Below are 15,114 nucleotides of genomic sequence, written 5' to 3' on the forward strand. Positions count from 1 at the left end.
ATTGACTGTTTTAATATGATCTGCAATTACACAGAATCACACAGAACGGTTGAGGTTGGAAGGGACCTCTGGAGATCATCTAGTCCAACCCCCCTGCTCAAGCAGGGTCACCTAGAGCACGTTGCACAGGATCGCATCCAGGCGGGTTTTGAATATCTCCAGAGAAGGAGACTCCACAACCTCCCTGGGCAACCTGTTCCAGTGCTCTGTCACCCTCACAGGAAAGAAGTTTTTCCTCATGTTCAGATGGAACTGCCTGTGTTTCAGTTTGTGCCTGTTGCCTCTTGTCCTGTCGCTGGCGCCACTGAGAAGAGTCTAGCCCCATCCTCTTGACATCCTCCCTTTAGATATTTGTACACATTGATAAGATCTCCTCTCAGTCTTCTCTTCTCCAGGCTGAACAGGCCCAACTCTCTCAGTCTTTCCTCATATGAGAGATGCTCCAGTTCCCTAATCATCTTAGTGGCCCTCCGTTGGACTCTCTCCAGTAGTGCCACATCCCTCTTGTCCTGGGGAGCCCAGAACTGGACACAGTACTCCAGATGTGGCCTCAGCAGGGCTGAGGAGAGGGGGAGGATCACCTCCCTCGACCTGCTGGCAACACTCTTCCTCATGCACACCAGGATACCGTTGGCCTTCTTGGCCACAAGGGCACATTGCTGCCTCATGCTTAACTTGGTGTCCACCAGAACTCCCAGGTCCTTCTCCGCAGAGCTGCTTTCCAGCAAGTCAGCCCCCAGCCTGTACTGGTGCATGGGTTAATTACTCTACCAATATGCACATTCTGCAAAAATATCTATTAGAACACCTTCTCAAACTTACAGCATTTATTTTCTTGGTTTTATTATTTGACTGACTACAGAAAAGCCTGATACTCTATGGAAAGCAAAGTAGAAATTAGTGAAAGGAGAAAAAATAAGCGTAAAAGAAATACAGTTAAAACAAACTATACATGAATTTTTTTTAACTATATCTTGAGGAACAACGGAGGATTTTGAATCTTTGTTTTTCACTTTCCACACCTATATTTCCACTCCTCTTTCTTCTGTATTCTTACTCCAAAAACCTGGGGTCATAATATGTTTCTGTTGCTTGACTTCTTTTTATCCTATTTTTCTCTGACTTGCATCTCAATACTTTCTCAAAAATTCAAAGTTTACCTAGAGCCTTTCTTCTTCTTCTTCTGTCTAAACATGCTGTCTATAGATGCTTTCAGTAGATCCTTATATCTTTCAAAAGAAAAATGAGATACTAAGCCCTTATGTATAAAGCTTTGCATAGCTAAACATCTGAAAACATATAATCTCCAGATTCTTTTCCAGTGCTATCCTTCCACGCTCTGTCCAATCTTCTTGCCATCCTTATGATTTTCATATTCTACCATTTTCTTGCACCCTGGGACAATGCTCTCTTTCAATGCACCTAGCACCCTTTTTTTTTTTTAATTCCATATCACTCCAAAAACCAATACTTTAACAAAAATTTTCATCTGTTGGGCAATGACAACCTACATAAGTTATCACTGAAATCTGATTGAGGACCTGTGGAGATGAGCGAAGATGGGATAATATTGCTTCGTTCCAAAACAGAGGATTGTACTAAGTATAAAAATAGAACCTACCTCCTATAAAATTTTAGTGTTACATTGAATGGAGTTTTATGGCTGTTAAATAAATGTGTGGGTTCAGGACCAAAATCCAGGGTTTTTTATTTACTTTGGAGGAATGTAGGGGGAAAAGAGAAATAGACTGATCTTTCAAAAAAAGAAACAGATGCTCTAAATATTTTTAGAGTATTCCAATAGTAAAATGGAATTTAACTTTCCTCTAGCAGTTTAATTTATAATATAATATAATTTAACTCAAATACAGATTTCTAAAATGATGTTCCACAGACATTTCACAGAAATGTGAAAAACAACAACTATAAATACTGATTAGGTCAGAAACTTTCCAGGTAATATATGTAGAAAGAAAGAGTATTTCTGAAAAGTTAGGATTTGCTGTCCAAAAGAAAATTTAAAATAATTAAAAGCAAACCATTTTCCAAGTAATTCTGCAAAATCATTAGGTATTAGTTACTTTCTATTTCATGAAACAAAATCACAGCCCAACCATACACTTTAAGACAAAAACTACCAATAAGGCATAAAAAAAAGATATAGGAAGCAACTCAAAGCTACACATTTAATTAAATATGGCTCTTGCACGACATTCACAGCATGTATGCAGAACAGCATTTAATACAGTCTTCTCAATTTACCATACAGAATCATGGTCAGGCCCTTATACCTACAATTTTTATTTATAATTATACTAAATTATTCCCAGTGTTTGTTTCGGGTTATAGATTTCAACCACGTTCATCAAGAATAATACCAACATCTTCCTTTAGGGCAGGAATGGTCAATTGCTGACTCACGATCAGATCCTACCAACAAGACAACTTTTGTTTTCCCCTTGAGAATGCTGGGGCCACCAGTAGGGCACTTAAACTGCCAATACAGCTTTAAGTCCTGTGAGGCGCTGCAGACACTGGTAGGCTTTATCAGCTCACATGCAAGGTTACATTAGTCTGGCTCCTAAAGACTTGACTGAGAATAAGGTAGAATCCTAATATTCACATCCTGTCATTCCTCTTCTAGTGTATGTGGTTGACTATCATCTTCCCGTAAACCCCCAAATTTAGCTAGAAATATATTTCATTTTTTTTACTTAGGTTCTAGTTGCCTTAGCACACCTCTCAGAAAATATCATCTCTACATTGATTTTATGTCTTTAGAAGAAGGAAATTTCTATTCTCACCTAAATTCTGGCTATTTAGAAAAAAAACTTTACACACACACACAAAAGGTACTCTTGGAAAGCTTTTTGCATTCAATTCAGTCAAATCAAATGTACATTAAATGGCAGTATTGAAAATAACTCAGGTATCCTAGCCCTTTGAGACCTTGTATGTACAAAAAGGCTTTCCAAATAATGTTAGTCAAGAGATTCAGTTCCTTGTGTTAGGTCTGCAGCTGTCTTGTTTGCTCAGAACCTCAAAAAGCCTTTCCTTTATCATTTCATTTGGTTATCTAGGCATATTAACTCAAAGCTCATCAAAAAAGTACTATCTATGATCCATGGTAAGAAGAGATTTAAACAAACCTATGAAATAATATCTTTAGCAAACTATCCATAGAATTCAGAAAAATACTTACGAGGGCAGAAATATACAGTGATACTGATTTTTTGTCCCGGCTCAAGAAATCCAGTCTGTAGACTAAACTTAAAAATACCATCTTCTATTTTTTTTTTTTGACCATCACAACTCAATTTCCATGTCAACTGCTGCCTTGAGATATTCCTCAGGTCAAGTTTCTGTAAATGTTTATGGAGAAAGGGGGACAATCATGAAAAAGGGAAAGTAACGAGCACTATGATACCTTTCTTAATATTCTATATTAAGCATCCCTTTTGCAATCAGATCAGACTGAAAGCAAGAAAGCACTAGAGAACAATGAAGAACCCAGGTTATTAAACCTGCATGGTGAGAAAATGAGTATGCCTAACAGCACAGACTAGGTGCTTTGCAGTCACTCACCACATTCACAAAGACATACATTTTCCTTCCAGAATGGAAAATCTCATTTTGGGGCGGTAAATAGATAGAAGTATTGTGGTGGGAGTCCTTAGCCAAACAGAAGTGAGAGGATTTTTTCTGATACAAAGGAAGCATTGCAAGAACTAAACTATGACCCACATCATCTAGTTACAGTGCTTCTAACAGATATGTTGAGTTCACAAAAGTATTAGACGTTCAGGTTTTAGAAACCCATTTTTTCAATTCAGTGAGAATACAGTGGCAACAAGAAAGATTTCATTCCCCATCTCAGTTACTCTTTCAATGCCTAATATGTCAATAGCTAGGAAAAGGCTTTGACTTTACACAACCACCATTTTTCTGAAAATACCTGAAAAAGATTTTGAAGTAAGAGTTGGGGAGAATGTCATCACACAAAAGTATAGTCCATTTCTATAAATTCCAAATAAAGTCTTCAAGAATTAAAGAGGATAGACAAGGACATGGTATGGTTCGTAATCATACAGTCAAATTCTTTATGTTCCAAAACAGAATAGTTATTTTGAATTGCTGTGGCCAAGCACCCTGTTTAGTCCCTCTTTCCAACTAAAGCCCTAAATCAAGACCAAGAATCATTTGGGAGAGTGCCAGGTGGCACAGAGCACAGCACCATACAACATCCTGGGGTAACAATTTAACTTTATTGACCGTCATGGGACACTGACTGCCTCCCTGTACTTTACCAGCAGAGGTAGAGGCAGAAAGTCTTTGCAAGTAAGCTATATCTTGCACAATCCGTGGTCAGTTTCTCATGCTGCACATGCTTTACCTCACATATCAGAAAGCAAGGATGAGATGAATTTTGAGTTTTGGAAAAATTTCTAACTAGTAAAGACAGCCCAACATAAAAGCCAGAACTCAATAGAATGATGATGGAAAAAGTTCAAAATACACAAACTCAGGTATTTGGAACATGATTAAAATTTAAGTTCCAGATCTCTATTTTTTTCCCCAATCAGTTTCAAATTATAAAAAAGATTTTGCCAAGATTAATTACAACACTTGTGTTTATGTACCTGAGAATTCAGACTTTCATCAGCTGTATTGAAACGAATATCCCCTGAACGCAGTGAAAATGTAAGTTCCATTGAGGAGAACTCCAAAGGTGATCTAAGTACTGTTGGAAAAAATAAGTGAAGAAGGTTAAACATAATTATTTTGACAAATATTTCCGCAAAATCTTTCAGTAAAACCATTCTTTCTGTACATATTTAGAATAATAGATCTTCACTTGCTTTAAAGCTGTAGTTTCTTTTTATTGCCAACATACTATATGCACAAATACTGTAATTTAAATTTCTTATCATGACTCTTTAGTCATATGCAAGTGATCTTAATATTTCATCTATCAAATTTGGAGGACTAAAAAGTGACCCCAAAATTGAGCTAAACTTTAGACTTATACCATCTATCTTCAAGAATCTGATGGAATATTCCCATGGGATACAGTCCCGCAGAGAAGAGGGGTCCAGGAGAGCTGGTTGATTTTCAAGGATCACCTCCTCCGAGCTCAAGAACGGGACATGCCAACAAGCAGGAACTCAAGGAGAGGGGGCAGGAGGCCTGCATGGATGAACAAGGAGCTCCTGACAAAGCTCAGATGTCAAAAGCAAGAGTACTAGAGGCAGAAGAAGCAGGGTGAGGTGACCCAGGAGGAGTACAGAGAGGCTGCCTGAGTGTGCAGGGAGAGGGCTCGGAAAGCCAAAGCCCATCTGGAGTGGAATCTGGTGAGGGCCGTGAAGGGCAACAAGAAAGGCTTCCAGAGATACAGCAGCAGCAAACGGAAGGCTACAGAAAACACGAGCCTGCTGCTGAATGGGGCAGGGGGACCTGGTGACAAAGGACATGGAAAAGGCAGAGGTACCCATTGCCTTCTTCACCTCAGCCTTTACTCGTACGACCTGCCTTCAGCAATCACAGGCCTCTGAGACCAGTGGGAAAGCCCAGAGGCAAGGAAGATTTATCCTTGGTGGAAGAGGACGAGGTCAGGGAGCATTTAAAGAAATTGGACATACACAAGCTCAAGGAACCGTAATGGGATGCACACACAACTCTTGACGGAGCTGGCCCATGAGACTGCGAGGCTACTCTCGATTATCTGTGAAAGCTCATGGCAACTGGGGAAGCAGGCTAGGGACTGGAAGAAAGCAAATGGCAGTCCTATGTTCAAGAAGGGCAAGGAGGATCAGGGGAGCTATGGGCTGGTCAGCCTCACCTCAGTCTCTGGGAAGGCGGTGGAGCAGCTAATCCTGGAAACCACTTCCAGTCATACTCAGGACAAGAAGGTGAGTGGGAACAGACAGCATGGATTCACAAAGGGGGAATCATGCCTGATTAACCTGATGGCCTTCCACGACAAGGTGACAGGCTCAGTGGCTGAGGGGAGAGCAGCAGGTGTGGTTTCTCTTGACCTCTGCAAGGCTTTTGACACTGTCTCCTGGAACATCCTCATAGGTCAACTGATGAAATGTGGATAAATGATAAATGGTCACCAAGGGGGACTGAAAAGGGGCTGATCTGCCAGGCTCAGAGGGTTGCCATCAGTGGCACAAAGTCCATCTGGAGGCCAGTCACTAGCGGTGTCCCCCAGGCATCGATACCAGGGCCGACACTCTTTAACCTCTTCATTAATGACCTGCATGATGGGACAGAGTGCACCCTCAGCAAGTTTGTAGGCAACACAAAATGGGGAGGAATGTCTGGTACACCAGACGGGTGCGCTGCCATTCAGAGGGACTTCAACAGGCTGGAGAAATGGGCCAACAGGAGTCTCATCAAGTTCAACAAAGGGAAGTGCAAGTCCCGCACCTGGGAAGGAATAATTCCACGTACCAGTAGAGAACACTGGAATTGGCTGCAGCTTGTCTGGGCACCACAGAGTGTCAATCCTTGGAAACACTCAAAACCCAACCAGACATGGTCCTGGGCAACCTGCTCTAGCTGACCCTTATCTTAGCAAGGCAGGGTAACAGGTCTATACAATTCCCAGAGGTCCCTTCCAACCGCAACTATTGTGTCATTCCATGATCTCTCCTTCACACAAAGATACTATAAGCAGACGGTCATTTTATTACAGGTGAGTGCAAGGACAGTCAGACTATATACACAACAGTACTTCAGAGATGAAATATACCATTTTTTAAAAGGGGAACTGGAGAATCTTCTGAGTCATCTATTTTAGTTACACAAACATTCATTTCCTTAACAGTAAAAAAATCAGAATAATATTATTTCATATAATATGTATATGGATATCCAAATTCAACAAATTTGTTTCCAGATCCTATACTATTTTAGCAGTTATTTAATGTATACAAGGTTGTGTGACAGTATTCACCATAAAATACTTAATAGATGTATTACAACAGCATTTCTCTTCATTTCACACAGCTGGAATAACACAGTCATGGCAAAGGATGAAGTTTAAAGAGAGGATTTAGAAAAACAAATACGTATTCTCATAAGAGTCTTCATTCTGCCTCTGTACTAGGGTAAACTACTGCAAATAAACCTAGCCAGTATATTGCATCTTTTTATTAAAAACTGCAAGTTTGTCTCACACCCAGTAAGGAAGTTCCTTGATTAGATCAATTCTCTCCTCCCTTTAAATTACAATTTCCTAATCCACTTCTCACATTATGTAAACATTAATGTTACCTGTATTTCTCTAACACACAGCTATACAAATTCTACAAATTACTGTTTCAAAGTTGGAACCTGGTCTGCTCAGGACAAGAAAACGATCATGTGGAATGTTTTCATCATTTAAGTGCTGTGTAATTATGCAAGACATGGAGTCCCTACCTCTTACAGAAAATGCATGTACAAGGAAAACACAGGAAGGCTAAAGGACTAGGCCTCAGGGGGAAAGGAAAGGAAATGATCAACCACAAGAAAAAAATGTGACATTCATAATTTTAAAAAGGAAAAAAAAATCATACAAGTTGATAATATGTGCTCTTTCTTTGTGTCTGGCTGAGATAGGACATTGTGACCAGCCTTCTTCAGTTGATTTGCTTTGGCTTTTTGCTCTTTCAGAGCTTTGTTATATACAATAAATAAGTCTGCAAGGAAAGGGTCTTGCAAATACTTAAGTAAGAGTCTTTAATTATTATGTAAGCTTTAATTCCAAGCTTACATAAATCACTTCTGCACTACCAGTTTGTCAGTTTGATTCATGATTTTTTATTTAGAGATATGTTTTATTATAAATCTCATTCATTTGCATGAATTAATCTACATGTTCTTAAACTAAATACATGTAGAAATGTTCAATATGAATTTACTTCCATCATGAGATCTAAAGAAAGTCTCACAGACTTCAAGGAAAGTATTACTTATTCAAAGGTTAAGCCCTATAGCATAAAGAAAAAAATATAGAGAAAAATGAATAAATGGGAATTGCTTTTACCCCTTAGTGCTCCTGAGATATTTAAACATTACAGGAACATCATTCCAGGGAGATGCTCTGCACTTAAATCTCATTCTCAAATAGACAGTGAATACATATGAGAACACTGAGAACAGGAAAACTAGCGGATTCAAGTATTCTAAGTATGTACAGGTCTACATGACTGTTAGGATCAGACAGGTGACTATGGAGAATGAAAAATTATTTCTAAAAAAAGCAGAGAAAAATCATCTAAGATATCAATTTCTTGCTGTAACTTTGGGCTTTAACCAAACTTGAAAGGCCAGAAGAGTGCAGTTGTGTGTGCAAAAGTAAACAGAAGCAAATGGAGAGAATTACTAGTAGTTGTCTCCAGATTGGATCGGGGCCATGCTGAAAGACATTTTAAAGGGGTTTTAAATATAGCTAGAGCTCCTAGTTTTTACAGGGTGTCACTGGAAAGAAAGATTATGATATACTACTTTTCTACACCTTTCAAACGAACTGCTGTAAATACGAGGTCCATATGTTAAGTTCTAGAACTACTAATGAATGAGTAGAAACAAAATTGAACATTGCTAAATTAATAACAATTTTTATCATAGACCTAGGAAAGTGATACAGGTAAATGGCAATGGTAAGAACTTATGTGTTTTCCCAGCACATATAATACTTATGTTTAAAAATAGTAACAAATTCAGCTTTATAGATATTTTAAAAGATGACTTAAAATTTGAAAATTTTGCAAGTTTCCAAGATATTTACAAATTATACAATAATTACTTAAGCTTCAGTCTTCTAAACCCTGTAGTTTCTTTTTTCAAATAAATAGTAATTCTCTGCAGTTAGAATACAAGCAAAAATATCACTAAAAATATAAATATCCGTCACTTGTTTATATCCCTAGTTTACCTACCAACTGCTTTAACTCTACAAACCGGAACAGTCACAGTCACTGCTTGTGGACGAGGAGCAACGGTGTGCTTTGCAGATCCAATAGGAGTTGCTGGCACAGAGCTTTGCTGTGACAATGAAACGTCACCGTGAATATTAACTGGAAGAGTGAAGTCATATGCTGCCACCTAGAGGACAAAAATACCATTGTGGTCACTTTCTCAAAGAAAGAAACAGCAGGCACAGCACATCTTAAACTACCTGAATAGTATTACTACTTCAAAAGATATTAAGACATTTTAAAATTAAGTTGATCCTGATACTAATAGGATGGTTATCTATTACCACTGAATATCAGTCATTTAAGTATCCAAAGACCAGCCATCTTTCCCCCACCAAGTAAAAAACTGTAGGCCCAAAAGTATCAGGGTTATCAGCACAGCTATAGATAAGGCTTCTGGCAAATCATCATTGTGTTGTGCTCCTTTCCAACCACTCTCCTGAGGAAAAGAGTTTGTAATTATGGCCCCAAATGCATAACCAAAATGGGGGGAAACAGAGTTATGTAAGTTTAGGGAAGTCTTCCCCAAATGTCGAAAAGAGATGGTCAGTTTTTATGGTATACCAAGCATAAGCAAAATGGCCTTTCAGATCAAGGGGGAGTATGAGTCAAAACTGACAATCCTCAACAAAAAGTACTCTTAAAACCACTGTCGTGAAATCTCACTGAATTCCTACTTGAGTGTTTTCAGTGATTTTGATCATGGTATTATCTCAGGAATCACTCCCAAAATAAGTGGGGTTTAGTGGGGAAGTGGGGTTTAAGTGGGGAAAGCAAGCAGGAATAGATAGAATGGCTTAAGATATACCATTCTTTTCACAAACACTTAGAGTTGTTTACATCATTATAAGAAATATTTTTCCTGTTCTTATTTAAACTAATTATACAGGTTAGTAGGAAAGGAAGTATCATCTACAAAATGATAGTGTTGGCAACTAAAAGACCTCAAAGCAAGCTTTGAAGAGAACACTCACTTAAGACAAAGCAGTTTTTTGTTAGGGGTTCAGACAGAACACCTCCAAAGGATGTCGGAAAAAGATATGCTTATCTAGACCACCATCAAAAGATAACAATTTTTTAAATAAAATAGATATTCTTGCAAACATTCATTTAGCGGGCATTTAAAAAAAAATCTTCTCAAATGCTTTGTTGGAATTCCTAAAAAAATAAATAAAAGTTGTTGATTTTAAGAAAGATGTCTGAACAAGAAAGGTCTGCTACCCAAACTCATTTGAATCTGTGGAATAGGTTTGATACAAGTGTGCGGTAGCTCTAAGCCCAACACTGGAGGGTGAACATTGCAAAACTGCATCCTGCCTCAGGCCTAAATACTCAGTATACCGAAAGAGACAAAAGGGGGAACAGCTACCTCAGCAGCCATGACTCAAAAAATGAGATTTTAAATAAAATTAATGCATAAAAAGATGAACGAACTCAAGTAGAACTGCCAGGGTTGTTTGAGGCTTTGTGCAGGGGATAGAGGGATGCAGGATAGAATCTGAGTAGAAAAAACATATATTTAAGTAATTTTCAAAAAACTTCAAAAGCAGTTACCTCAATTCTATCTTTACTAAGCACTCCAATGCAACAATACATTTTGTAAAATATACTTTGCTGATTATTATTGTAGTACCGCAGGTATACTCAACGTTGAGTAAAATTTTGCGGTCAAACCCAGGAATCAACTAGTTTATTAAGCATGAATAATATGTAATGTTTCCCTAAAATTACAGTACTTAAAAGCAAGTACAGTACAATTTCACATGGAATTGCAATTAAATCTGCAAACTAATTTACAATTTTAAATTCATTTAAAACAAGTCTGTAAAGGACACTACTTCTGTATTTATTATATAACAACGTGCACTCTGTTCAAGTATCTTGCAGCATTAGAAGTCACTGAATTTATGGGTACAGGCTGATTTTAAAATCTCTCTATTTATGGTACTCTAACATATGGATTCCGCAGTAATAGCAGAAGAGAAAATGTAACATGCATTTAAAAAAAAAACAGTTTAATTAAAATTTAATCCTAACTGTACAATTAAATGGCACTGAAGAGCCACAGGCTTATGTTCCTCAACAGTGTACAACAGTATACAATACACACTCAACCTCCCCTCAGACTTAACACAAGCTTTTTCTCAAAATACACACAAATCTTTAGTGCAGTTAAAATTTCCCAGATTTATATCACAGATAAGCAGCCTTCCATAATGAATAATGTAACGTGTTCAAATCCATCATTCAAAACACCAAAATAAAACTAAATCTTTCTCTTGTATAGAGATGACGCACCAGCAACACCCTGAATATTTTGTGATTCCACAGCTGCAGATTTTCCATAAAAATCCATTCCTTACACTATGAATTCTATTTTTTCATAAAAAAATTATGTCATTATGGTTGCCAAAAAAAAAAAAAAAACCTAACTGTCACTTCCCTACAAAAAGCCTAAGCAATAAGCTCTGACAGGTGTGACTTGCTCCATTTATCTCAATAAAAGCCTCATGGGCTCCATTATTACACAGCTGCATATTTTGTCCTTCTTCCAAGATGCTGGAATTTGTTATTTTCCAACAGAAAAAAAGATGTCATTTTGAAGCACTACACTCTCGCATCTTGTTTTGTCTTTCTGCCTTAGCAGAACTTGCATGACACTGCTGCCTACTTTTCAGATTTTTCCCCCAGAGAGCGAAAGAGAGATTGCCGGCAGAGTCCAGCTGGTCGTCAGGGCAACAGAAGCAGGTGGGTCACCCTCCTTTAAAAAACTCAGGGACAGCTAAGCACTGAAGACTGTCAGAGAGAAAATATTTAATGTGACCGCATATTGCCTGTTTCCCTGGCACAAAAAAAAAAAAAAAGGAATGATTAATATTACTTAGAGAGTTTGCCTGCAGAAACTGAGCCACAGCGAGTAAAGCCATACTTCTTCGACAGTACAATTTAAGCTAAAAAATAATCGCTGTTAGCAATCAATAATATTATCAGTAACAAGTCTCACCTATGTCTAAGGATGGCAATGAGGGAGCTTCAGCAGATATTTGGCCAGGTAGTGGAATTTATTTTTTACTACAACAGAATTTTTTTCTACTCAGCATCTGCAGTAAGAACACTGTCTAGTAAATCAAACTCTAAGCTGACTAAACCTCCTTATACGGCATTGAAAAAAAGGAAATGTAATCACTCTTTGAGAGATACTTCTTTAGAAGTATATTGAAACAGAAGAGGAAGGAGTGTAGCCTGTATAAAAATACGATATTAAGAAGGATTTGCCAGCTTACCTCCTCATATATATTTTTAATATTGTTTTCATGTACCACTCTGGCTGTTACTGCCAATGAACTCAAACATTAAGTTCTTTCCAGTCAAGAGCCTTGTCAACTCAAAGCCTTCTGAGGGGCTGGAGTAACAGGAAATCCATATTAATGCAAACGCCTGGCCTTGTCCAAGCAGCTCCCTGGCCTTACTGCTAAGCATCAACCTCATCTGACTCTGCTTAGAATACTGGGAGAATTCTCTCTCAATTTTTTAGATGCTGCTTTATAAACATGCCAATATACTCATCTCTAAGCTAATGCCTTTTGATGTCACACGTAGCTAACTACACATACTAAGTTCTAGTGAGAACTGTGGGAACTGTTCAGAATTAATCTGTATTTTAGTTTGCTGATTTGGAGGTTTTTTGAGGTAAGAGGAAGGCTGATTTTTAGCAAGAGAATTCAAGACCACCTTCAAGGCTTTATAAGTTAATTGAAACCTTACGTTAATTATTCAAGTTCTTTCAATAAAATTGAAATAGATATTAAAATAATTTCATGATTTTCTGTTTTTTCTCAATAAATGTTTTGGAATGATTTTTTTTTTAACTTATTTCTAGTACCTAATTTCTTAGCAGTAACACGAATACTTTTTTGTCAGTTCACAGGGCAGTGTTGTCAGTAATGGTACCTACGACTGTAGGAAGTTTTAGTGGAACCAGAAGGAAGACAGAAAAGAATGCATCTTGAGGGGATACAGAAGGTTTGTAGCAGCTGGGAGGTAAGCTGGGTGAGAGAATTTGTCCAAAAAACAGTGCTGAGATTAGAGGAACAGCTGTTCAAATGGAGAGGCAGGAAATAAGAGCTGGCAACTGTGAAAGTTGTATAGAGGTAGTTCAATATACAGAGAAGATTAGAGCTTTTTCAAGACAGGAATGTCAAAAAAGACAAAGAGGAGAAGAGATTCGGTGAGAGAGAGAAAAGCTAGATGTGGCAGAATGATAAGGAAAACTCATATCCAACAGGGAATGTTTTAAGAGTCACTAAGTATTTAAAAACGGAGTGTCTGATTACAATAAGAGATGCTGGTACTTGGGCCCTTTTTCCACAAGAGTATGCTTTTTATTAGTATTCTACTGTGCAAGAGTTAAATTAAAGATAAGCTTCAGCATCTGGGGAGGGAGGTACATATACATCCAGATGCTTCCTTTAGTTGTGTTGTACTGCGCAACACATTTAGTTTTCAAGATTATCTTCACTTAACATCAGTCAGAGTTATTGCTGCCAGCTATTAGTGCTGTGCTGGCTCTCAGTGATGTGAGCTTGTGACCACCAGAGGGTTGTTTGTTTTAAGTATATCTGGCCGTGATGGGCCTAGTAACGCATGATGTGCCCCCTGCCAGGCAGGCAGCAACAACACGCTTGCAGCAGAAAGGAAGTCCTGGTTGTACAGTGAGCTTATCCAGGACTGAGGGCAAAGGGAGACAAGGAGGGAACACTGTGAGTGTTGGGGGAAGGAGGAGAAGGGAAAACCAAAATAAAGATATTTCACAAAAGCAGCACTTTGTAAATGGTTATGAGAATAAGGCTCCCCAGGAAAATTTCCTTTTTGAAATACTTTAAAAAAAAAAGTACTAAATTCTTTATTCCCTTATTTCTGAAAAAAAGTTATTCTGTTTGCAAAAAATAAGGCTCAAGACTGGAAAAAACACTTAGACCCATAGTTTGATTAAAAAAAGATAACATCAGATAAGTCTATGGAGAAAACTACAATCAATAGATGCAATATATTCTACAGTACTTTATCGAAACAAACTAATTACAAGACAGATCCAGATAAATGTGAGAACTTTTTTCTACAACTTTTATATCATAATTAAATCAGACAGCCAACTGGCATAAACTTGTCTTCAGTTATGTCACCATATCACCAGTATCAAATGACACTTGTCAGAGATACTTGTCAATAACTAACATTATTACTGAACAGAAGTTGAGATGACAAGTGAAATTAAACATTATGAACCCTCTGCTGTTTCAAACGTCTTTGGAAATATTTGTTTATCACTTGAATTTACAGCAATATCAGTAGCAACATTTCTACTCTTAATCCATCCTTAAGTTTGACAAGAAAAAAAAAACAGTAATAGAGCACAGTGATGGGAAATAGAGTACTGGGAGACAAATAAAATCCCTGTTTTGATAGTTTGAAGGGGGGGGAGGTCCGCATTTAGGATTTTGAGAGTTGATATTGCATTAGTGGGGAAGGGGATGAATGGCCTTCCACTGTCCTGTTTCCACTACAGTGGAGAATAAAGGATCAGTTCATACAGCAGCACTATCACCACAGAAATCTCATGTCACAAGCAGGAACAGAGCTGCCAAGAGAAATTTCAGTTTATGGCTCTAATCAAGGTGAATATGTTTTAGATCTTGTACACAATTGTGTACTTTTAGCTATTGAGCTGAAAGAAGAAAAAAACGGAAACTACACCTAAAGCATAAATTAGAAATAACGCTTTCAAATACTTGACAAGATTTAAGTTAATCTGTTTTATAAAAGTGGATTGAAATTGAGGCCTTGGAAGGTAAACTATTGTTACTTGTTAAGTCTTATACATAGTACACATCAGCCACTCCTTTATCATTCATAGGATAATTATCTGCAGCCACTATTTATGATTTTTGAATTATTATGATGTTTATGGCATCCTATTTTTATAGAATTCCTGACAGAACTTTCTGTATAGATGCGGAACAAAAACAACAACAAAAAATATTTAACCACTAGCTTAGCTAAGCTAACATATTAGCCATACAGTCATTGTCTTGTTCCCATCTAATACACAAACAGAGCAAACCTGTCAACAGCAGGTATTTTCTAT

At 37.7% G+C, this 15,114-nt stretch overlaps 1 protein-coding gene across 1 annotated transcript in view; it reads right to left on the reverse strand.

The window, feature by feature from the left end:
- Nucleotides 1–15,114, reverse strand: part of CFAP47 (cilia and flagella associated protein 47) — a 377,656-nt gene that overhangs the window by 320,732 nt on the left and 41,810 nt on the right. Inside the window, exons 22-24 of the mRNA XM_067289744.1 lie at nucleotides 8,931–9,096; nucleotides 4,637–4,741; nucleotides 3,203–3,364 (exon numbers count right to left, since the gene is read on the reverse strand). Coding sequence (XP_067145845.1) covers nucleotides 3,203–3,364; nucleotides 4,637–4,741; nucleotides 8,931–9,096 — 433 coding nt within the window. The remainder of the gene's footprint in view (nucleotides 1–3,202; nucleotides 3,365–4,636; nucleotides 4,742–8,930; nucleotides 9,097–15,114) is intronic.

The sequence above is a fragment of the Apteryx mantelli genome, chromosome 1 (genome assembly GCF_036417845.1).
Source record: "Apteryx mantelli isolate bAptMan1 chromosome 1, bAptMan1.hap1, whole genome shotgun sequence".
Lineage (NCBI taxonomy): Eukaryota > Metazoa > Chordata > Aves > Apterygiformes > Apterygidae > Apteryx > Apteryx mantelli.